This window comes from Musca autumnalis, unplaced genomic scaffold (assembly GCF_047663935.1).
Source record: "Musca autumnalis isolate F117 unplaced genomic scaffold, ASM4766393v1 scaffold_2, whole genome shotgun sequence".
In the NCBI taxonomy this organism is placed as follows: domain Eukaryota; kingdom Metazoa; phylum Arthropoda; class Insecta; order Diptera; family Muscidae; genus Musca; species Musca autumnalis.
The window spans coordinates 46,901,366-46,925,858 of NW_027411755.1; the positions used below are offsets into that span (position 1 = coordinate 46,901,366).

General features: G+C 34.3%; 1 protein-coding gene across 1 annotated transcript in view; it reads right to left on the minus strand.

The window, feature by feature from the left end:
• Positions 1-611: 611 nt before the first annotated feature.
• The window catches only part of LOC141393971 (serine protease inhibitor 77Ba-like), a 28,958-nt gene continuing 5,076 nt past the window's right edge, over positions 612-24,493 (minus strand). Inside the window, exons 2-6 of the mRNA XM_073967648.1 lie at positions 10,657-11,041; positions 10,322-10,598; positions 10,062-10,257; positions 1,052-1,230; positions 612-974 (exon numbers count right to left, since the gene is read on the minus strand). Coding sequence (XP_073823749.1) covers positions 708-974; positions 1,052-1,230; positions 10,062-10,257; positions 10,322-10,598; positions 10,657-11,041 — 1,304 coding nt within the window. The 3' untranslated portion in view covers positions 612-707. The remainder of the gene's footprint in view (positions 975-1,051; positions 1,231-10,061; positions 10,258-10,321; positions 10,599-10,656; positions 11,042-24,493) is intronic.

A 24,493-nucleotide genomic window follows, 5' to 3' on the forward strand; every position in this document is an offset into this window, starting at 1 on the left:
TTTACAGTTCATACAACATCTGTACCATCAATGGGTATTAAGAGGCTCAACTAGAACATGGTAGACGACACTTCGTGCATCGTGGAACATTGTACATACAGTGGATATGGGCACATTTATTTTATGGATTACGTGATTTAGCCACAGGAACAATAACTCTTGTGGATATTTGTTAGAAATTCTTGCATTGCAAAACTGAAGATAGATATACGGTGATGTATATGACTGGAATAACTGTAACTCCGTGCAACTATTAAATCCTTAAGATTGGTAGTTTTGCAAAGAAGAGAGTTTATGCCAGTAGTAAAGTACGAGTAGGACATTTTATGAGTACATTTAAAATGTGACATAAAAAAGCGGTGGAAATAGTTTTCGAGAAGAATATCTGTAAGAAGGATGAATGGCCTGAATGAAAGGGGGTGTCAATGAAAAGATATGCGGATATTTGATCTTAATGAGTGTATCTAAGGCAACAACAATAATTCTTATCTATTCCCATAGTGAAAACATTGCAAGGTTGATTTTTTATTCAAAAATAAAATTATCATTTTAAGTCATTCCCTCTCATATGTGGCCATTTTTCTTTCACCCCCGACTTCGCATCAAATATATTTTATTTCTCAAAGATTTGAAATCTTCAAAGTTATTATTTCTTAAATTTATCTTAACCTAAATGCAAAAAAATCATCAAAATATTTCCTTTACAACTAATTAAATTGATCGGATTTTACTTCGCCGGCAAACAGCAACAATCCTGAAGTCTTTTCCACAATCAAATAGGCAAATGGACGATCCAAGTAGAATTTTGTTGGTGATGCTTTGTTAACCAAAACTGCAGTGGTCACTGCTGCTGCCTCAGTACCCTCTTCGTTGACAATAATGCGAGTCGATTGGAATATACTACCGACATAGATATTTTTGGCCATATTTTCCAAATTTGCTAGACCTGGTTCAAAGGCATCAACAATACCCATCTGTAAAAAAGGTAAATTAGATTTAAAAACAAGTATTTAAATTAAAACATTTATCAAAATAAACAATTTTGTTTTACCTGTGTAAGAATTGGCCTTAATGAAAAGTGGCTTGTAGTACTAAATCTGGGTAGAAATACTTCAACTTGATCTTCGATTTCCTCAGCTGCATTCAAGGCAGCGACTTTATTTAGCTCTTCTATAATGGGTTTTACGCCATTTGTACGCAAGTTTCCAATGACAGTATTTAAACTAACAGCTGGAAATAAAAATGGAGAATATTTTCGTTAATTTTTTTTGGAGAAATAAGTTTGAATCATATATCAATTTAAATGCGATAAATCAGAATCGTATGTGTGAAAATAGGTAACTATTTTTTTTTTTTTCTTTTTTTTTTTTTTTTTTTTTGGGAAAGATATACCCCTTCCTTGGTCAAGACTCAGTTTTTTTAGATGCCCGACATCAGAATATATATTCTATATGGGACATTACTCAATAGGGAAATTTAAATAATAATGGAAAATATCAGCTAACAACACATGAACAGTGTTTCCCGTCAATGGTTAAAAATAAAAAGTAAGAACGGCCGGGCCAAACCACCACGAGTTATATTAAAGAAAAATGTAAAATGCCATGACGTCAACTCTTATTCCTAGGAGAAGTGAAATAAGCTAACTGAAGAATATAACAATCTTTAAAAAAGATTTAATTTGCATAAGATATCAATGTTTTCTATCCATTAAAAATCTGAAATACGACGTTACAGTCATTTTATATGGAAGATGTGTGTATAAATTTTCAAATACGTTAATTTGGGGTGTTTTTTCATACGAGGGCTTAACGATAGCTATCTGGCCTAACAATCAAACCGCGAATATTTACCATCAAGAATAGTTTTATTGTTTTCTTAAGTAGTCTCCAGCATAATTTATACGCTTTTTCATGCGCTCGAAGCAATTGTTGAATTCCTTTTCCCACTCCTATTTATACACCACCAAAACATAATTTTTGAACGCTTTTACAGCATCATCTGGCTACGAAAATCGTTGACCACACCTATTTTATACCCTCCACCATAATATAGAGGTATAATTTAATTTATCATTCCGTTTGTAACACATCGAAATATTCATCGGAGACCCTATAAAGTATATATTCTTGATCAAGGTAAAATTCTAAGTCAATATAACCATGCCAGCCTGTCCGTTCGTCCGTCTGTTGAAATCAAGATACAGCTCGCATTTTTTAAGATAGAATTTGGTAATTTATTATAAAGTTTGCATAAGGTATTGCAAATGGGCTATAATATATGTCCCCGTTTTGATATAGCCGCCATAGAACGGTACCACCTGAATTTCAGAATTTTGAAGGTTTTAGCCTCATTGTCACACCGAAATGAAATGATCTTTGTTTTGGGTATAAAACTTTCCGCCAGGTCTAGGTCCACACTTTCATATAGCCCCACAGAACGGTACCTCCCGATTTTCGGTATTTTGAAGGTTGGCTGAAATGGCTTAAATTTGGTATTCATTCTTCGTTTGTGTTACACAACGTTTTCTCAGAAACTTGTCGGTACGGTTCACGCCTTAGTATAGCCCCCATAGAACGGTACCTCCCTATTTCCGGTATTTTGAAGGTTGTAGCCTCAATATTCCAACGAAATGGCTGGAACTTGCTACTTGGTCTTAAGTTGGGGTTTTAAACGTTCCATATGCAATTTGTCGGTATAGGTTGACGCTCTCATATAGCCCTCATAGAACTGTACCACCCGATTTTCGGTATTTTGATGATTTTAGTCTCATTATCACAACGCAATTGTTGAAATTTGATACTTAGTCTTCGTTGGGGGCATAAAACTTTCTCCCAGAAATTTGTCAAAATCGTCAAGGTCAAATTTCCCTATTAATTTTTTTCGGATTTTAGTCTACAGATATCAACCCGATCAAAATTTAAGCAAAAAGCCAACTAGAAAAATGTACCTTAGATCTTAGTAAACAACTTTCTGGAACATACAAACTCTGTAGAAACGGTTCTTAATGGTCAAAATAGAAAATCAAATGCGATTTTTATCCTCTTTTCTCGGTTCCTGCTCCATAGATACTAATCCGTTAAAAATTCAAGAAAACAATGGACCACAATATGGTAGCAAAGATATCAGCAAACAACTTTCTGGAACATAAGAAATATTTATAACCGGGTTTTAAATGTGAAAATAGCCAAAAACTTTTGAAAATATTCGATTTTTATACTTTTTTTCTCCGATTCCGGTCCACAGATACCGAACCGCCCAAAAATTAAGGATACAGTCTACTACAAAAATGTAACTAAGATTTATATAAACGTTTCTTTTTGAAACAAATTTAAATGGAAGGTGCTTGCACCTGGGAAGTTTTTGCAGATTCTGAAACTACAATGTTCATAGATGAGAAAAATCAAAAAATTAAATAAATCGCGATTCAAGTTGACATTTTTAGGGGTTGTTTATGTTTTCACGATTTTTCTTGGAAACCGCAAGTCCTATCAGAATGGGACTAACAAAAATGTTGTTGCTATCAAAATTCTCTACATGATTTACCTTTGTGGTATTTTCGTCGGTTTTACCATTATTGAGATATAGAAGTTCAAATTGGGACAATGCACTGACTGTATCGCGCCCCTTATAGAACAATGTCATTAAAGAAAGTTTTTGTGAATTCTGAAACAGCAATGTTCATAGATGAGAAAAATCCAAAAACAAGAAAAAATCCCTGTAGGGATTTTTAAATAAATACCGGTAAAAATTTACATTTTTAGTTGTTTTTTTAGGTTTTCACGATTTTGCTTGGAAACCGCAAGTCCTATCGAAATGGTGCTAAAGAAAATGTTGTAGCTGTGAAAATTATCTAGAGGAATGACCTTTATGATTTGTTCCAATTGTTGAGATAAAGAAGCTCAGGTTACATTTTTAGGTTTTTTTTTGTTAGAATTTCGCTTGAATGCGGCAAGTCTTATCGATATGGGACCTGAGAAAAGCTGTGGAAATTCTCTACAAGACTGGCTTATGTAACTTTTCCTAGGTTGTACCATTTTAAGTTGGGAATTTGCAGTCATTACATTGTTTTATTCAGCATGGAATTGAATTTATAATGTCCCAATTTGAACTTCTATATCTCAAAAACGGTAAAACCGACGAGAATACCATAAAGATCAATCTTGTAGAAAATTGTCATATCTATAACATTTTCTTTATTCCTATTTTGATAGGACTTGCGGTTTCCAAGCAAAATCGCAAAAACCTAAACAACCCCTAAAAATGTCAACTTGAATCGCGCAATTTCCCAGGTGCAAGCACCTTCCATTTAAATTTTGCTTCAAGAGCACCGTGAACTTACTTAATCCTAAAATTTTTGTGGATATGTTTTTTAACCACTAGAAGTCTTAAGTTGCAAATAACAAAGTGGACATTTGGTGCCAATTTAACCTTAAATTGGAAATTAGAGCTCAAAGTAGCTAAAATCGTGAGGTACCGTGATATGAGGGTAATACAAAAATGTGGACATTTGATGCTAACTTTTCGTAGATAAATTTTCTGACACTGGAACGTTATACTGCAAATTACTACTATTTTTGTATTACAAATAATGACTAAATATCATAAATACCAAATTTCAGCCATTTCGGTGAGATAAAATGACTGAAACCTTCAAAATACCGAAAATTTGGAGGTCCCGTTCAATGGGGGGCTATATCAAAACATGGACCCATAGAATCATATTTCTGGGAAAAATTTTGAAGGCCAAATTTCCTCCATTCTGACTAAAACCTTCAAAGTACCGCAAATCAGGAGGTAGCGCTCTATGGGGTCTATATCAAAATGTGCCCTATACTGACAAATTTCTGGGCGAAAGTTTTGTAGCCCCACAGACCAAATTTCAGTCATTTCGGTGAGATAATGTGGCTAAAATCTGCAAAGTACTAAAAGTCGGGAGGTACCTTTTTTGGCGCTACGCCAAAACTTTTTTTGAAGTTTGTTGACCTGTGGGAACTTTAAATGTCAAATTACAGCAGTTTAAGGCAAAAAAAGTAGATAACGCATGTCAACAAAATTAAAGAGCTATATCTCAAAAAACAAGAGCTGATAGACAAAAACTGCTTCCGAATTTAAAAATAGGTCGACAATTTGAGTTAGAAAAACAAAAAAAAAGTCGGATAAAACAAAAGCTGTGTTGACCAGTGTAATTACTTCCAAATACCTAAAATCGGGTGGTACGGTTATATAAAATTTTTGGTGGAGATGCTTTTGACCACTTCGAACCCTAAATGCCAAATTATAGCTAATTGGGTCAGAAAAAGTTCCTATAAACGATAAAATACCTGAAACCGGACGGTACCATTAAGTGGGTGCTATACCAAAACGTGAACCGTTTTAGTTCATCTTCGAACTCGAACACCAAAAACTTTATATGACTATAAACATGACCACAAAGAGAAACGGCACATAAGCGAACTTTTGAATTTTGTGAGAAAGGTACCTGGAGATGTTACCCGAAATTTTACGATCTGCAAAGTTTTCGCAAACTCGACTACTAGATTCGTTAGTGCTGCTCAGTCATTTTAGTTGGTGCCGGCATTGTTTTAGTACTTTTGGACCATTACCTGTCTAAATGATAATAACGGGGTGATCCAGCTAGAGGTACTTTTTTCAATAGCCTTTTTGACTGATCACGTGTGAGTCGTGTCATGCTGTCACATTATTTTTGTTTAGTATTGTTTGGCATTTTATCGTGGAAAGACTTACGACTGAAAATGTTTGCAAATCGTTCAATTTTATTACGAAAATTCACGTTCTTTGAGGAGGGTGTTTCGAGCCACATTTTGTTCAGGTATGATGTTCATTCGGGATTAATGGATATGCAAAAAAGGAAAGTAGTCTCATTTGGTTTAAGAGCAACCTGAATGGATTCAAGAGGTGTAACATCATCCAGTAACAACAACGGTTGCATGTGGTTTCTTCAAAAATTATGTCGGCGAGGACGTAAGTGTCAATTTCGACCATGATATCCGACTATTTGATGCCTGAAAATGAAGCTCGCGATCTCGGCGACATTTTGGTTTCAACACCACGCTACTTCCCTACATGACATCATTCAATGTATCGATTAATTCCAAGTTTTGTTACGGTCGATTGGCCACCAAGATCGTGTGATATCACACCATTAGACTTTTTCCTGTGGGGATATGTAAAGTCTAAAGTGTATGCGGACAACCCTGCTTCGATTGAGTCCTTGGGGTAAAACATCACGCTTGTCATTCGCCAGTTACCAGTCAAAATGTTCGAATGATTCAGTGAAAATTGAACTCTACGGACAGACCGTCTAAGACGTAGACGCGACCAACATTTGATAGACATAAACTTAAAAAAATAAATGCCAAAGAATGTTCTTTTAACTGATAATAACCATTTCCCATTCAATAAGAATTTTCTGTGTTTTTGTTTAAAAAAATTTAGGAACCTCTAGTTGGATCACCCTTTATTTATTGTACCAACCAGGCATTTTAGTTGGTCATAGTAGGATTTCTTAAAACTTCGGGACCATTATGTGAGGAAGCATGGAGTTGCCCAAGAAAAACCTTATATCGCTAAAAAAATACGACTACAGGAAGGACCCATGGCAACAATTTAAGAACGATTTTTGAACAGTCATAAAGCTGCACAGAAGCGATCATTTTAAACTATGGTGAAGAAGGTACAGGAATACGTTGTACCATATAGACCTTCATGGATCTTGATGTACTCGTACGATTGGAAAGAATTGTACTATGTGCAAGCAAAAATTCAATTCGCGCGATACAGTGCTCATCAGTCGTTTTAATTGGTGCCGGCACTGTTTTTTTAGAGCTTTTAGGCCTTTATCTGAAAAAGAATAAACTAGCGCCAAAAAAATCTTCCCCCCCTTTTAAAATGCCGCGAGGACTTCCTGCCGTAAAAATTTCTAGATTATCCGAAAGCTGGTCTAAATATTCACTTTTTCGAACATTTTTGTAATTTTGTGTAAGAGGTACCTGATAAAGTGGACCTTAGATCCATATTCGAACCGGCTCAATGTCTGCAAGAAATATTACGAAGATTGAATTTTAGAGAAAATTCCAAAATTGTTTGCATAGGTACTTTAGAGAATATGATCCATATTTGTTCTCATGTTTTTCAGAAAATATTAAGAAGTGCAATGTTTGAACCAAATCGGTTAATCCGTTCGAGAGCTATTGTGTGCACTAGCCAGTCAGACGGATGCACAAGGCTAAATCGACACCAAATTGTCTGAATCGGAACCTGAAACCTATCTTCATTTAGTCATTTCTCCAAGACTTGTTGAGCTAAATCAATGTATGAAGTATCTTTGTAAAAGTGAGTTATTCTCCTCATTTTAAAAAGATGGCTACCATCTCTAAAAAACTGGCGAAGACAAATGCAATACCACATGGAGGAAAAAATTCCCGAAATTTATACAAAAATTTTTAGTCAACTTTCGTACCTAAGAATGTTTTCATCTTAACCAAATTCAGTATCAACCGCTGGTGGTAAGAGTACCAACTATATTTCAGAATGTTATCATTAAAATTACAAGCTCTAGAGTGAATTTAAGTTTTTTGTCGACACCAGACGGATGGATGCACACTGGTCCCAACCTGCGACAAAAATCGAAAAATCGATATTAGCAGATTTCTCTTAAAATTCCAGTACTGTTTTTGTAATTTATAACGGTATTTAACAACACAAAACAGAATAAGTTGACATTTACGTATGATCTCTTAAAAACTTTAAAAACATCAGCAATGTTGTGACTTCTTACAAGAAAAGTAACTCAAAATTGAAAGGATAAAATTATTTTTTTTTTCGAAATGGAAGTTGTAGTACAAGGTATTCTAATTACTTTTACATAAAATTGTGTAAACATTATTCGCATAAAATGTGCTGGAAATCACATTTTTTATAATACTTTTTTGTTGAGTTTTTTCCAAGTCCTAAAAATTGAAATTGAGTTTTACTAACTTCGCCATCCTTCGCCACTCTCCAAATTTTTGAAGTATGTTCGAAATAGTGTCAAGTTTACAAAAAATTTGGTTCCAACTGCATATATTTGCATTTCCGTGTGTGACATTAAAAATACTGACGATGCCTCTGGTCGTTTCCGTGAATACGCCGTATTACTGTATTCTTAGTTTCTTCTTTGTTTTGTGTTTTAATTGTTTGTTTTGGTTTTTTTTTCTTTAACGATTTAGACATTTTTGTTTTGGGATCTACTTATGAGTGTATTTTTGTACATTTGTATATTTTTGATATATGTATGATGCTACATATAATATGAAAAACAAGTAAAAATATTAAGTTCGGTCGCACCAAACCTTATTATATCCCCTACCATGAAATATTCTGTCCTCAAATGGAATAATTTGTTTCCTTTCCCGTCCAGGAAACCAGTCGGAGACGTTTTTTTACCACTAAGACCACTCCAAATAGCAAATTACAACCAATTCGAACCGAAATGTAGATAAAAACCTCAAAATAACTGGGAGGTACCGTAATATGAAGACTATACCGAAACCTGGAGCTAATTACCACATTTTTTGGCGCAGAAGGTTTTCGATCATTAAGAACTCCAAATGGCAAATTACAACCAATTCGGGCCGAAAATGCTGATACAATCTTCAAAATACCTGAAATCGGGAGGTACCGTAATATGAGGGCTATACCGAAACCTGGACCTAAGACCACAATTTTTGGCGCAGAAGGTTTATGATCATTGAGAACTCCAAATGGCAAATTACAACCAATTCGGGGCGAAAATGTTGATAAAATCCTAAAAATACCTGAAATCTGGAGGTATCGTAATATGATAGCTATGCCGAAACCTGGACCTAAGACCACAATTTTTGGCACAGAAGGTTTTTGACCATTGGAAACCCCAAATACCAAAGTACAGCCAATTAGGGCCGAAAATATTGATAAAAGCTTCAAAATACCTGAAATCGGTTGGTACCGCTACATGGGGGCTATAGGAAAAACTGGACCCATATTGAGGAATTTTTGGCTAAAGTATTTTTTAATTATTTTTAGCATATACTAAAAAAAATCAGATTGATCCGACGATTATAAATATTTTTGTCGCACCTTCCCATACAAGTGGGACCACTGTGGGATGGACGGAGACTTTAGACTTATCTTCACAACACCATATCTTTGATTTGAGCTACATCAAAGCCAAATACATCAGTGTAAAAGGTGAAACGTTCCTCTTTAAAATGGTAAAAGAAATATTAGAGCCAAGCCTAATGGAAATTAGAAAGCGTATCTAGTTCCATAATTATGAGGTATTTATCAGCATGGGAAAAAAACTAAGTTATAATACCCATACTATGGGTATTCCGGCACCGCAACATGATAGAAGGCAACCAATAACTTGTTTGCACTCCTTAAGCATTTCCTTGCATGGCTATCTAATAATAATAATTGTTCCACAAACATCTCATAAGGGACAATGGAGACTTCTCTCATATCAATGAGTGCACCCCGATTCATATTAGCTCAATGATGTGGGACCTACAGTTTATCGCCGAGTCCGAACGGCGTGTCTAAGACACCACTTTTGTAGAGAAGTTTTACATGGCTGAAATACTCAGGAAATGTCGCCAACATTACTGAGGGGTATTTTGCCACCGTTGAAAGTGTTTTGATGTTGCCTGGCCGGGGAATCGAACCCAAGACCTTATGTGTGCAAGGCGGGTTTGCATACCATTGCACCACGGTGGCATGGCTATCTGGATCATCTTTATCCAAGGAATTCTCTAGAATGGATTTTTGGAGTCTATATTTTAAAATCCTGTTGAACTTTTCCAGGTTCTTTCTTTTATGGTTACTTTTTCACATATGTTGTCCAATTATGATCTGATAAGACCTTCTTATTGCATACGACTCATTTCTCTCTCAACTCTGATCGATTTTTATACCTTTTATTTTCCATCAAAAGGTTTTACCCACTTTAATTACCACCGTTCAATTAAATGTATGGAAAATATTGTATGATCTACAGTAAGTAGGTATTATTTACTTACATCTCTTTGGTAAAATCACCAACATCGAAAGACGATCTTCCTTGCCATAGGGTAATTCCAGGACATAACTTTCCAATGATTTCATGCTGACAAAAGTAAAAGAACCAATTTGTGTCATCATTTTAACATTACCAAGAACCGTGCCATTTTCGGAGTGGAATGGTGCAGAAATTGTTTGGGCAGGATCAAAGGGGAACTGCAATAAAAACAAAATACATTAATGACAATAACTTTTTCGAAATTATATCATTCACCCTTACCTTCCATTTACCCTTAAAATACAAAGCAGAAATCATTAACAAAGCGGCATCTTTAAAATCTTGCGGTTGGACACTGTGCGGCAACAAACCTCGGGTGGCTCGGTTAATGTCATCATTGATTTGGGTAAAGGTACGATTGACATCACTAAAGTTTACCGGTATTAAGGCTGATTCATAGGTACGTGTCACGAGATTTTCATAATCACGATTAACGGGTTTATTAATGTCCGTAAATAGGGCTTGGAATGAGGCTACCTCTATGGTGGAGGTGTTTACCCTGGAAAGTATAAAAGAATTAAAAAAATCGTGTAAGGTTTTACGTTGATTTTACTTACTTCAGTTGCTGAGAAATTTGTTTATAGGCCGCACGTATGGCCCTATGATCTGGATCTAAATGTAAGGTGTCCTGAAATTGTTTGAGTGTATTACCGTTCGAGCCCTCTGCCAAAAGTAACAGCAATGACCAGACGGCAAATGGTGAAATCATATAACTTTTTCCAGGTGCCGCTAAATGTGCATCAGACATTTGTTTCCACAGTTCCATGGCAAAACGCTCTGTACCCTCGGCAATACGAAGTTGACTTTCCCGCAGCTTATCCGCTTGCATACTACTACGTGATGGGAAATTTGGTACTATATTTGATGCCAATACGGGTGGACCAAAATGTTGACACTGTGATATTAAGCATATTTGCAATAGAATGCAGGTGATTGTTAAGGCTAGTGGGAGGTGGAGAAATAGTAAATAAGTAGATTGTTATTTATCATTCACATACATGGCAACAATGTCTAAATAAAGATTCTAAGAATTGATAATACAGGCGTCATCGTCATTTTTCATTTTCCTTTTAATCAGTTTTTGGGAAAATCCCACAACACACAACCTGATGTCTACTACTGCACCCATTGTCCAAGCAATGCAGTTTTCCCGCCAATTGAAAAACCTGTTTAAAATTGATATGCATTGCACGTTCTTCCATTTGCTTGACGTCTGCCAATGGCAGCAGTAGTATCAAACACATGTTATGGATACATATTCCATAAGTAATTATGAACATGAAGAAGATCAGGTTATATTAGTATTTTTAGGCCAATTCCTGATTTTCAATATTTTATATTTAATAGGTATTTTATATTTTATGTTTTATATTAATATTAATATAAATGTTATATTTTATGTTTTATATTTTATCTGTATATAAAAGAGCTCAGTGAGTGAGTGAGTGACTGACATATGATCGCCTAGACGAAACCGCTGAAGCTAGAAAGTTAAGATTTTACTGTGGGTTGATGTTGGTGTGTAGGCTGGGTTTTTGGAAATTCGAACTAAAAGGGAACGAAAAGTACTAGAAGGTACTATATAGGGTACCTTTATATTAGGCAAACGGGAAGAGCTGAAATTTGAAATGAGGGTCACTGATGGAGATCTTAAAAGATGTTCCAAAGGGTTTTTGGAAATTCGACCTATAAGTGTACGAAAAGTACTGAAAGTTACTAAATTTGGTACCAATTGTATATTTTGAATGGATATAGCTAAAACCTTGACATTTGGTATGGGAATCAAGGTTGGTAGGTGATGCTGATATAAGGAAAGGGTTTTGAAAATTCGTACTTATGTGTAGGAAAAGTACTAAATTGTACTAAATTTAGTACAACTTGGATTCGGGTGAACGGATAGCGCTGGAAACATGAAATTTAGTTAAGATTACTGTTGGAGTATAGGATTGAGGTAGTTTCGTATGTATTACTTATGTATTACTTATGTGTACGGAAGGTACTAAATGGTACTAAATTTGGTACAATTTGAATTTGCGTGAACGGATAGCTGAAATTGGGAATTAAGATTAATATTGGAGCGAAGGATTGAAATATGGAGGTAGTTTTGAAATTGTACCTTTGTAAACTAGATGGTACATGGTAATAAATTTGGTACATTTTGAAGTTGGGTGAACGAATAGCGCTGGAATCATGAAATTAAGACCTAAAATTACGCTTGAAGTGTAGGATAGAGATATGGCTGTAGTTTTGGTAACTCATGTTTTGTGTATCAAAAGTAAATAATGGTACTAAATTTGGGTACAATTTCAACTTGGGTGAAAGGATAGTGCTCGAATAATGAAATTTGGAATTAAGATTACTTTTGCAGCGTACTTATGTTTAATAAGTGGTACTGAATTTTGTACATTTTGTATTTTTGTGATCGAATGGAGCTGAAATCCTGAAATATGGAATTACGTGTGAGGTAGTTTCGGAAATTCGTACTTATGTGTATTAAAAGTTATAAGTGGTACTAAATTTCGTTGTGGTCATTTGCTAGTATTTTATATTTGATGCGTATTTTATATTGTATATTGTATATTTTATACTTTTAATTTTTTATTTTACTAGCTGAAGCCGGTGCGCTTTGCTACCCCGACTAATATAAAATATAATGGAATGCTATAATTATATAAAATTGTTTAATATTTATACGTATAAATAGATGAGATATGAAGGCGTTCGCTAACTATTCAGGGCTGTTATGGAGCTACTACGGAAATTTTGAATTTTTCTGGAGGTAACACTCCTCCTTAAGCCTTTTCGACTATAAGTATTCCTACGTAGGTTATATACTCTTAACCTATTAATTTGTCTTTCTACAGATTGGATTTAGATCTACCTGAGAGGTTTGAGAACCTTAAGTTTGAGAATAGTTGTATTTTTTCCACTAATAAATTAGTTGTTTTAAAATAATAAAACAACAACAATGGGAATAAGTCAGACTATTTTGAAAATAAAACAGTTTTAATTTATTCTATACATGGGAATTATTTGTTCCAGAAGTCTCTCAAAGATATGATATTTAGTTCAATTCCTTTCCAACTATAAGTACTTGTGTATATAATGATGACTTCTAAGTCTCTTCAAAATTTCATCGAAATTGGACATACGTAACATAAACATGAAATCAACCGAAATATATTGGGAGATATATTCTGATACGAACCGATCTCGATATAATTTGGCACATATATTTTTGGACCAAATCCCACCTCACATTCCAAATTTCATTGAAATTGAACATACATAGCGTGTTTGGTGCATAAAATACAGGAAATTAGCCGGAAATATATACCGGAGCTATATTCAAATCCGAACCGAGTTCGATATAATTTTTCCCCATTTATTTCTAGAACAAATTCCGTCACACTTTCCAAATTTCAGCGAAATTGGACATATATAGCGTGTTTGGTACATCAAATACAGGAAATAGGAAGAAAATATATATGGGAGCTATATTCAAATCGGAACCGATTTCGATATAATTTGGCACATTTATGTCTAGACCAAATTCCGTCACACATTCCAAAATTCAGCGAAGTTGGACATATATAGCGTATTTGTTGCATCAAATCTGCACCGATTCCGATATAATTTGGCACATTTATGTCTAGAACAAATTCCGTCACACATTCCAAATTTCAGCGTAATTTGACATATATAGCGTGTTTGGTGCACAAAATGCAGGAAATCGGTCGAAAATATGTATGGGAGCTATATTCATATCTGAACCGATTTCGATATAATTTGGCACATTTATGTCTAGACCAAATTCCGTCACACATTCCAAAATTCAGCGAAGTTGGACATATATAGCGTATTTGTTGCATCAAATCTGCACCGATTCCGATATAATTTGGCACATTTATGTCTAGAACAAATTCCGTCACACATTCCAAATTTCAGCGAAATTGGACATACATAGCGTGTTTGGTGCATAAAATACAGGAAATCGGCCGAAAATATATATGGGATCTAAATCCAAATCTGAACCGATTTCAAAATCATTTGGTAAATTTATTTCTACATCAAATTCCTTCACATATACCAAATTTGGAGATTGTATCTGCAACAGTTCTAAAGATATTTGCATACAAAATCTAATTTTTTAAGAGGTACTTCCAGTTTTGATGCTATCAGGCATGTCACAGAAACGAATTCCGATCGAAAGTGGAATTAATTCCGTATTTAGCTTCTTCAGAAAACGAAAAGCGAAGAATTTTTCGTTTGATTTTGCAAACGGAATTGTATTTTATTTTTTTTTTTAATTTGCCACATTAAAACACCCTAATAGCCTAGACAGACGGCAGTCTTAATTTGCATTAACAGCCTTAATTCAAATTAATTTGAACATTATCCCCTTTCTTAATGCACAAAATCAAAGGAAATTTAAACTGAATTAAGCAATTTCAATATGGCAATGCTGTTGAAAATCAATTGTCTTTTGTCAAATTTCCATGTTTAAGAAAATAAAAAGGGAAAGCAAATCAGCAATTTTCGCGTTTCTTCAAAATAAGTAGTGGTCTTTCGCGAGTAGAATAGCAGCTAATCGTTTTTCACGCCTTTTAACAAATCTCTTTTTCAAATTTTTATTTTCACAAAAAATGCCATTACCCACCATACCCATTCTATCGAAAATTATATCTTCCTCAAATGTTTTTTAAAGTTTTGCAATATTTTTATAATATTAAAAAGACTCAAAAATATCGCGAATAAATTAAATTTATTTTTGCTTCATCGTGGTGAAAAGATCAAAGGTAGAAAGTGTATTTGTTTCGCATATTTTGGCGAACTTTTGTAAAGCTTTATGAAATGGTCTGCTGGGTACAAAGAAACAAAACAAACAGCTGTTTCATAAATGCAGATACTATCGTCTGTCAGGGTGAAAAATTAATTCAAATTAGGACATTTTTAATGCAAATTAACTCTGCCGTCTGTCTAGGGTATAAAACACTTAGAAATAATAAAAATATTGTTTTGTTAACAAATTTACATTTAATTTCATATTTAAACTAAATAATGAAGTTTTCCGATTTTACAAAATCGATCGGAATCTGAAGAAGCTAAATGAAAAACGATCGAAATGAAGTTACGGAATTGAAACCATTCCGATCGGAATCTGTGACATGCCTGTATATCTCCAGATCAACGCAGAATTTAAAAAAAAAAATTATATAGCCTATTTTCATTCCAGGCGATGTAGCAATATACCCTAAAAATTTCAGGAAGATCGGTTCAGCGGTTTGTGAGTCTATAAGGCACAAACAAACAAACGTACAAACAAATTTCTATTTATACCCTATACCACAATGTGGAAAAGGGTATTATAAGTTTGTTTTGGTAAAAATTCATGTAACACCGCGAAACATTCGTTGGAGACCCCCAATGTGGTATACCAATCTTCATATCTCGACGAGATAAAGCGATTTTGAGATGTGTGTCTGTCCGTCCGTCCGTCCGTCCGTCTGTCCATTATAAATTGTAAACACGCTCCAGGCCGCAATTATGGACCGATCGTCACAAAATTTTGTATGGAGGTCGGGTTCAGATCAGAATAGATCCCTATTCTTATTGGTGATGATCGAGAAATACTAAGCGGGTGAAATGGACCAAAAACAAAATTTTTATCCGATTTTGTAGCGGCTCTGTATGTCGCAATTATAGTCCGATCGCTTTGACATTTTAAATAATGTAAGATTATATGACAAAGAAGAAGCTTGCAATTTGAGATGGTGATCGTATGATGTAAAGAGGGTTAAATGGACCACAACTTTTGTGTGAAAATTGTGAAAATGTTTGATATACCGGTAATATCTTTATTCCTGGACCACACATTCCGCCCACATAAATAATATTTGGAAGGACAACTCTTGCCCTTTCAATTAATGCCAATTATGTTGATTTATGTGGTCAGATAACAGAGTTACAGCCTAATATATCGAGTGTTTTGCTTGTAATGTAATCAAAAGCATACTAGAGGTCGCAATTATAGATCAATAGTCACGAAATTTTGCACGAGGTAAGGGTTTAGGTCGAAGAAGATGCCTACAAATTTGGATGATGATCTGATATTATTTAGCGGGTGCAATGGACCATTACTTTTGTATGCTAAATAAAAACATTTTATTTTTGGTCCATATTTGAATCCCTGGAGGCCATATACCGGCAAAGTCGCCTATATATGAAAAATTAACTACCGATCTTTCCTCTGATCAAAATTGCAATAATATGTGTGCTTGGTAACGGACCTACTACCTAAGATATAATGAGTTTTGTGAAGAGAACCACATCTTCCTCCCATGCTACAAATTTTCTCTATCATGACTGACAAATTCCCAGTTCTTCCTATCGTATTACCTGTCCAATTGTCCAAAATTTAAAGATGTAGCAGAAATTGCTAAACAACGCCAATTTTTAAATTTAAGAATATTTCTTAAAATGTACAGTATATAATTGTTCCACAAACATCCAAGGGAGCCTTCTCTCATATCAATGAGAGCACCCCGATTAATATCACCTCAATGATATGTAGACAGCGGACTTTTATGCAACACTTATTTTTGTAAAATTTGCATATTTTTGGCTTCTAATTAAATTATGCATATGCAAATATTATTTTTGCATATGGAAAATTTCTGTATTTCACATATTTTGGTATGGTACATATATTTCAATAATTTCTTCTAAAATGTTTATGTGTACATTTTTCTATTTGAAATTCACTTCAGACAAGTCAATAAAATAGAGAAATCTGTAACCAGAGCCACAATCTTCAAAATGTCGAAAATGGGGAGCTTTCGTTGTATGGGAGCTATATGAACGCCTAGACCTATACCGACAAATTTCAGATGGGAAGTTTAATACCCCCAATGAAGACTTAATATCAAATTTTAGCCAATTCGGAGGGATATTGAGACATTAACCTTCAAAGCACAGAAAATCGGTAGGTTCTGGTTATGGGGGCTATATGAAGACGTGGACATATATCGACACATTTCAGGTGGAAAGTTTTTTTTACCTCTAACGAAGACTGAATACAAAATGTGAGCCATTTCAGTTTGATATTGACGCCACAACCTTCAAAATACCGGGTGTCGGGAGGTACGGTTCTATGGGAGCTATATGAAGACCTGGACCTATACCGATTTCATGTCGAAAATTGTGATGAACGAATACTTAATACAAACTTTCAGCCAATTCGATGGGATATTTAGGCCACAAAGTATTACATATGGTTTAGCAAATATGTCAAAATATGCAAAAAATTAGGTCCGGACTAAATGTCCGTTCTAAAATTACTTATTAGTGCCACCATGATACAATTATTTGCACACCCGCCTTGCACGCCGAAGGTCGGGCGTTCGATTCCCGGCCAGGAACCATCAAATTTCCAACGATGGCAAAATACCCCTCAGTAAAGTTGGCGACATTTTCTGAGTATTTCAACCATGTACAACTTCTCTACAGGTGGTGTTTTAAGACATGCCTTTCGGACTCGGCGATAAACAGTAGGCCCCATACTATTGCTGTAATATGAATCGTGGTGCACGCCCTTTCCCTTCTGTCATGTTTGTGGAACAATTATCATTTTGTCATTTAAGCTTAATGTGATAAGGTTGCAGTCTCCAAAAATTTATTTCTTAAAATGAGCGTATTTGTCCAAAAGAAACTTTGATTTGCTGAAAGCTAACTCGCAGGGTAGTGGTGTAGGGTATCGTATGGTCGGCCCTGTCCGACTATAGCCTTTGCTTACTTGTTTATATATATAGAAGATATGTTATATTTTATGATTTATATTTTTTTTTTTAAATTTTATATTTTTTATTTTAAATTTTATATTTTATGATTTTTATTTTATATTTTATATCATATATTTTACATTTTATATATTTTATAGTTCATATTTTATACTTTATATTTTGAATTTAATTCATATATTTTTTATATTTCACATAATTAGCAGACTAAAAATACTAACGTTAAAATTTCTTCCGTATGTATAACCTTATCTGTACGGTTCAATTTTAGTCGACTTCATCATTTTAAATGCTTTGCTTTAATCGACTACCAGTTTTGCCTTTTTTGTTTACAAGTCAAAAGTAAGCGATGAGCATCACAATGTTCTAAATATAATGTTCATGCTGTTGTTGCGATTGTTTCTCTTTTTATTGTAAGCGTATACAGCATTGGGATTTTCCCAAAAACTGGATTGTCTGTCAGGCACATTTTCAAGAATGCAGAATGCTGTATGGATTGTGTATAAAATTGATACTGGGTTTTTTTATAGTTACAAATTTATTACGATGGTAACAAGCAAAACTGATTTGTTTATAAATTGTGAGATTAAGGAACATTTATATTTTATTGAAAATTATAAATATAAACACGAGATATGAGATCTTTATTTTATTTATAAAAATTTTAATTTTATAAAAAGTGGCATCTGTGATGCCAATAATATTGAAATTAACAAACTGTAACATCATGGAAGAACAACTTTAATTTTAACAATTATATTATGGGGACCCACATTCAAACTAAAAATAATTAATATTTAAATATAAAAATAAATAATATTTGTCTCAGATCTAATGAAAGCAAACAAATTTATAATAATTACAAATATTTTCAATTTTAAATAAATTCCACGAATTGATATACCAAATTACGTAAACAAAGTAGGGAATCTCCGCTCTTAATTTGTCATAATATAATCTGGTGGGATTTTTTTTTAAATAAACTGACGTCAATTTCTTGGTAACAACAATATTGGGTTCATAAAGGTTTATAATTTCAATAAAAAAGAAACCAAAATCAATGCAGGTTATCTGTTAATTGATTGTACACATTGAATTTCTTTTAAACAATGACGTTTTTGTTGTCCATCTTTCAATGATAGTTTTGGTAATTAATGTTAATACACACAACAAAGATATGATGGGTGTGTTTATTCAAAAGCTTTTAAAACCTTGACACATTGGTGACAGATTCCAAGCATTTATGCCCCTTAACCTTGTCGAGTATTGAACTTGATCTAACAATGGATGTTCATCACAGTTTAGGTGTAAGGTTATTTTGGCGAGAGGTGTATTGTACCGTAAAATTTGTCGGTGGTCGGACATAGCCCCCATTTAAGACTTATGTCCCCTCACAAAAAATATCGGACATAACACGCACAAAATTGATTTGTATCTATAAAAAATCTAAAGTCCTAAATCGCTGTCTTTGCAGACTCAAATTTGGGTTAATGGGTGTTTGTCTTATCATCTGTTGATGTTCACAATGTTTTGTAGCCGGTTTTTATATTTTTCCAAGGGGTAAAGTTCCCGGCCGTAAACCGCGAAAGTGCTAACTGGAAATCCCCGCCGCGGGCCGTCATTTAATTTAAGAAGTAAAAAAGAATCACTCCACTTTGGCGACAGCTTAAAACCTTCAGCCAAGTTTCTATCGAAAATTTTTAGGGTCTTGTAGAGTAAGTATCATAAACAGTGGACCACTGGGTGACCCAATTAATACAGTCTACACCAGTGTCGCCCAAGAATTTCCATCAATGTTTTAGTATATGTGTATGTATGAGTGAAGAAAACAACAACCACATGATGTTTATTGTTGGTTTTCATTCACTTACACTGTAAGTGAGAGAGAGACACAAATGCAAAACCAACTCAGTGGGCGCCCTTACTATACTGTCTTTGCAAAGAAGCGCGTCCCTTGTCTACACCAAGGTAGAGTCAAGATTTTTGGAATATTCTCGCCATTAAATTTGTTATAGCCTTGTAACAAAGACCACAAAGCTGCAAAATTTTAATTCGAAAGGTGTATGAAGGATCGGTACTACATATTGGGTCATTTCTAAGCACAAGTATTGGTTTCCCCTGACAAAAAATTATAATGTTGGAGTTTCATCATTTTAACTACTCCCTAATTAAATTTCAACACGACCCGGGAAGCAATCCATTTTGGAACTGGATCTTATTGTGGAGGTTAAGAGCTTTTGGGCCGTTATGTTTGGAAGCAAGGAATTGCCTTTTAAACCGTTATGTTTGAAAGAAAGGACTTGCCCACGGAACATATTATATTGCTGTAAATCGCACTACATATAGTACCTTCGGTAAACCCTTCTAAACGATCGTCGAGCAGTCCTTCAACTGCACATGAGTGAAAAATTTTGAAAGTTTGTGATGGATGTAACCGGAGTTTTTGTCCCATATAGACCGTCATAGGACTTTATGTTAGTTTGAAAGAAATGTTACAATGTGAAAAGTTTCGGTCAAATCGGATACTCAATTCGAAAGTTGTCGTTGTTATCAATCATTGTAGTTTGTTTTTCGGGCTTTGGGTCTATTGGCTCTGTACTATCGTAATAGGGGCCGCCAGAACAAGCTGACGCAAAAAAAACCTGTTTTTTTGCAAAAAGTTGTGTGGTAAGCACCGAAAATACTGGACCGGACGTAATCTATATCTGGAAGAATTATTACTATGCGCACAGTTTAGACCCAAATTAAAGCTTAATAATTTTAGATCAAAAAAGTATATAAGTATTAGATATAAAAGTATATTTTTATTAGCGATTCTACATCGATATGGTCATGTCCACCTGTCTACGGAAATCACTCTACCGTCCGTAGGAATTTTTGTAGGTGTATAAAATGTTGGTTAAATGTATTGTAGGCCCGAAAAAGGACCGGTTTTATTATAGCCCCATACATATTCGGTCACATGTGCGTTTCTCTATTTGACCCTCAAATACGAATAAATTTCTTGATTTCCCAATTCAAATTTCTGTGACCGAACAACTATTGACTGAACGACGAATATATATGTATGTCCCATCCACAATAAATGAGAGAATTTATTGATAAAATAAATTATGATATGCATAAAGATAGAAGATAGAAAGATAGAAAAATATGTTAAAAACAGAAATATGCATTTTCAAAAAAAAAAAAGAAAAATATCATGAATCAAAAGTATCAAATTAAACGTTTTATATAGATGGAGAGGAAAGAAAAATCCATTTTCTTCTTAATTCCAAAATCATTTCCTATCCATTAGGTCCAAATCGTGTACAAAATTAGAAACAAAATGCAAAGAATCAACTGATAGTCTGTATACGGGTTAATATTGCGAAAAGACTTGTTTTTGGGGTCGAAAACGGCAAAGTGCGAAAATGGGTTTAAATAAATATTTTTCGGCTTTTACTGTAGTAGTTAGAAAATAAGCACGGTAATCAGTGTCACGGTAATGATGGAAACGTGATTATTCTTAGATTTAAATGTGGAAATCTTCAAAATTTGTTATGAAATATAATATAATTCTATGAAGTCTTAAGAAATGAATACAACATTATCATAAATTTGGAAATTATATTATAAATAACGGAAAAAATACTCAGCACGGGAATGACAAATTTTCGGGAAACTGCACAAAAAACACTAAAAACTTCAACAATTCTCAAACAACTGACTACATTTTCACTTCTGTCGATTATCTTTAAAACTAACGCTAATTGTCGTTACATTGACAGATTACATATAAACAAAAAAGCCGATTTGAAGCATTTTTTTCTTAATAAACACATTGGCGCACGGGAATGACAAAAAATAGGAAAGGAAAAGTTTGTTACTTGTTATACTAATACGACTTTTTATTTTTATTTAAGTACTGTTCGTATCACTTTGGTTCGATTTTCAAACAAATCAGCTGCATCTCACCCAGGATTTCGGAGTCGAGGTATTTTCGGCTCGACTCCGACTCCGACTCCAGGCCAGTTTTTTTTTCACGACTCCGACTCCGGGTCGACTCCGAGAGTAAATTCCTATACCACTAAAAATCAATAAAATGTGCACAATATTTTTAATTTTTTCCTAAATTTTGGCCTATATAGGCCAATCTCTTATTTTTTCTTTATATGGGGGTTTCTGAGTGAAACCGGACAATTTTTCAAGATGAGGTTTCTGATTTCCCTTACTTTTTGCTGTGGGATTGCTGCTCACCAGCAAAACATTTTAGTATAGTTTAAGCATTTTTTGACTAACGGTGCAAGAAATACTCATAACTTGTTTAATAATGGTCCAAATAGAAAACATCTTTTTTTGTAGTTTTTGCTGTTTTATCAGCAATCTAATAAAAAAATATAAAAAATTTTTGCAAAGTGATTTTGGATGGAATTTTCGCTATTTAAAATTTAAAATCAATTTTTATCAATGATTGTACTCTTCGATTTTCTTGAAATTTTTTTTGTATTAAACTACGATTAATCACACAAATTTTAAGACTAATTTGGTAGTGGGATTCGAATGATTACTATTTTTTCTTATTTTTTTTTAAACTTGTCAACACAAATTTTCCTTTATCTCAAAATGATGAAACAATATCTCCAAACAGAGATATAAAGCTATTTTCTCAATGATTGTTGGAGGTCAATCCTTTGGAGTTCTTACCATAATCAATAGGGGCTTTCATTCCGAAAATGAATTTTACAACCCCAGACCTTGACTTCCATTTTGAGTTACCCAGTAAAATGTCCCATAGAGACAACAATGTCTTTAATAGACAAGGATGACTTCTCATAAAAGTAGACTTCTGACAGAAGAGATTATAAGTCTAATCTTAATTCGATTATCATTAAACTTATTATAATATACCGTTTGCATAAGCTTTCATTTCATTTATTATTCATACATTACAATGCCAGTAAGTCTTTCAGACCAAATTTAGCATTACATAGAATACAAAAATTCAGCATTTGTACATGACCAAATATAATTCTTTAAGGAAAATTATTTATATTATACTTATTATTGCCAACGTGGTGCAATGGTATGCACACCCGCCTTGCACGCTGAAGGTCGTGGGTTCGATTCCCCGGCCAGGCAAACATCAAAATTTTCAACGTTGGCAAAGTACCCCTCAGTAATGTTGGCGACATTTTCTGAGTATTTCAGCCATGTAAAACTTCTCTACAAGTGGTGTCTTAGGACGCGCCGTTCGGACTCGGCGATAAACTGTAGGTCCCATATCATTGAGCTAATATGAATCGGGGTGCACTCATTGATATGAGAGAAGTCTCCCTTGTCCCGTATGGGATGTTTGTGGAACAATTATATATATATATATACTTATTATTGAAAAAAAACTAAGATAAAAATAAGCTGACCCTATAGTTTTCTTCTAAATTCCTAATGAAAAAAAAAATTGTTGTCCCGAATTTAATGTTATATTTCCATAACGTGGAAAAAATGTTGCCCGGAGTCCGAGTCGAGTTATTTTTTTTTCGAAGCAGGCTCCGACTCCAGCAAAATTGCTCGACTCCGACTCGTAGACTCCCACTCCTTACAGGCCTACAGTAAACTTAATTCCAAATTCCAGGATTCCTGCACTATCCGTTCACCTGAATGTAAATTGCGCCAAATTTGGTGCCATTTAGTACACTCCAAATTGTACCAAATTTAGTACTTTCCATATCCATAAGTACGTATTTCCAATACTTCCTCAATACTACACTCAAACAGTAACCTTAATTCACAATTTCAAAATTCCAGCTCTACCACTAAAATCCAAATTGTACCAAATTTAGTACTCTCCCTACCCATACGTACGAATTTTCAAAACTTCCACAATCCTACACTTCAACAATAAAATTAATTCCACATTTCAGGATTGCTGCTCTATCCGTTCACCCAAATCCAAATTGTACCAACATAAGTACCGTTTAGTACTTTTCGTACCCATAAGTATGAATATCCGAAACTTCCTCAACACTACACTCCAACAGTAATCCCAACTCCACATGTCAGGATTCCAGCTCTATCCGTTCACCCAAATCTATATTGGACCGAATTTAGTTCCATGTAGTACTTTCATTACCCATAAGTACGAATTTCCAAAACTACCTCAATCCTATACCCCAACAGTAATCTTAATTCAAAACTTCAGAATTCCAGCTCTATCCGTTTACTCAAATCCAAATTGTACCAAATTTAGTACTTTCCGTACCCATAACTACGAATTTCCAAAACTACCTCAATCCTACACTCCAACAGTAATATTAATTCAAAACTTCAAGATTCCAGCTCTATTCGTTCACCCAAATCCAAGTTGTGCCACATTTAGTACCTGCCGTAAAAACTTCCCCTACAGTCCAAAAGTAATCTTAACTCCAAATTTGAACATTCCAGCTCTATCCGTACACCCAAATCCAAATTTGACTAAATTTAGTACCATTTCCATAAGTACGAATTTCAACAACTTCCTCAATCCTGCACACCACATTTCAGAATTGCAGCTCTATCCGTTCACCCAAATTAAAATTTTACCAACATAAGTACCGTTTAGTACTTTTCGTACCCA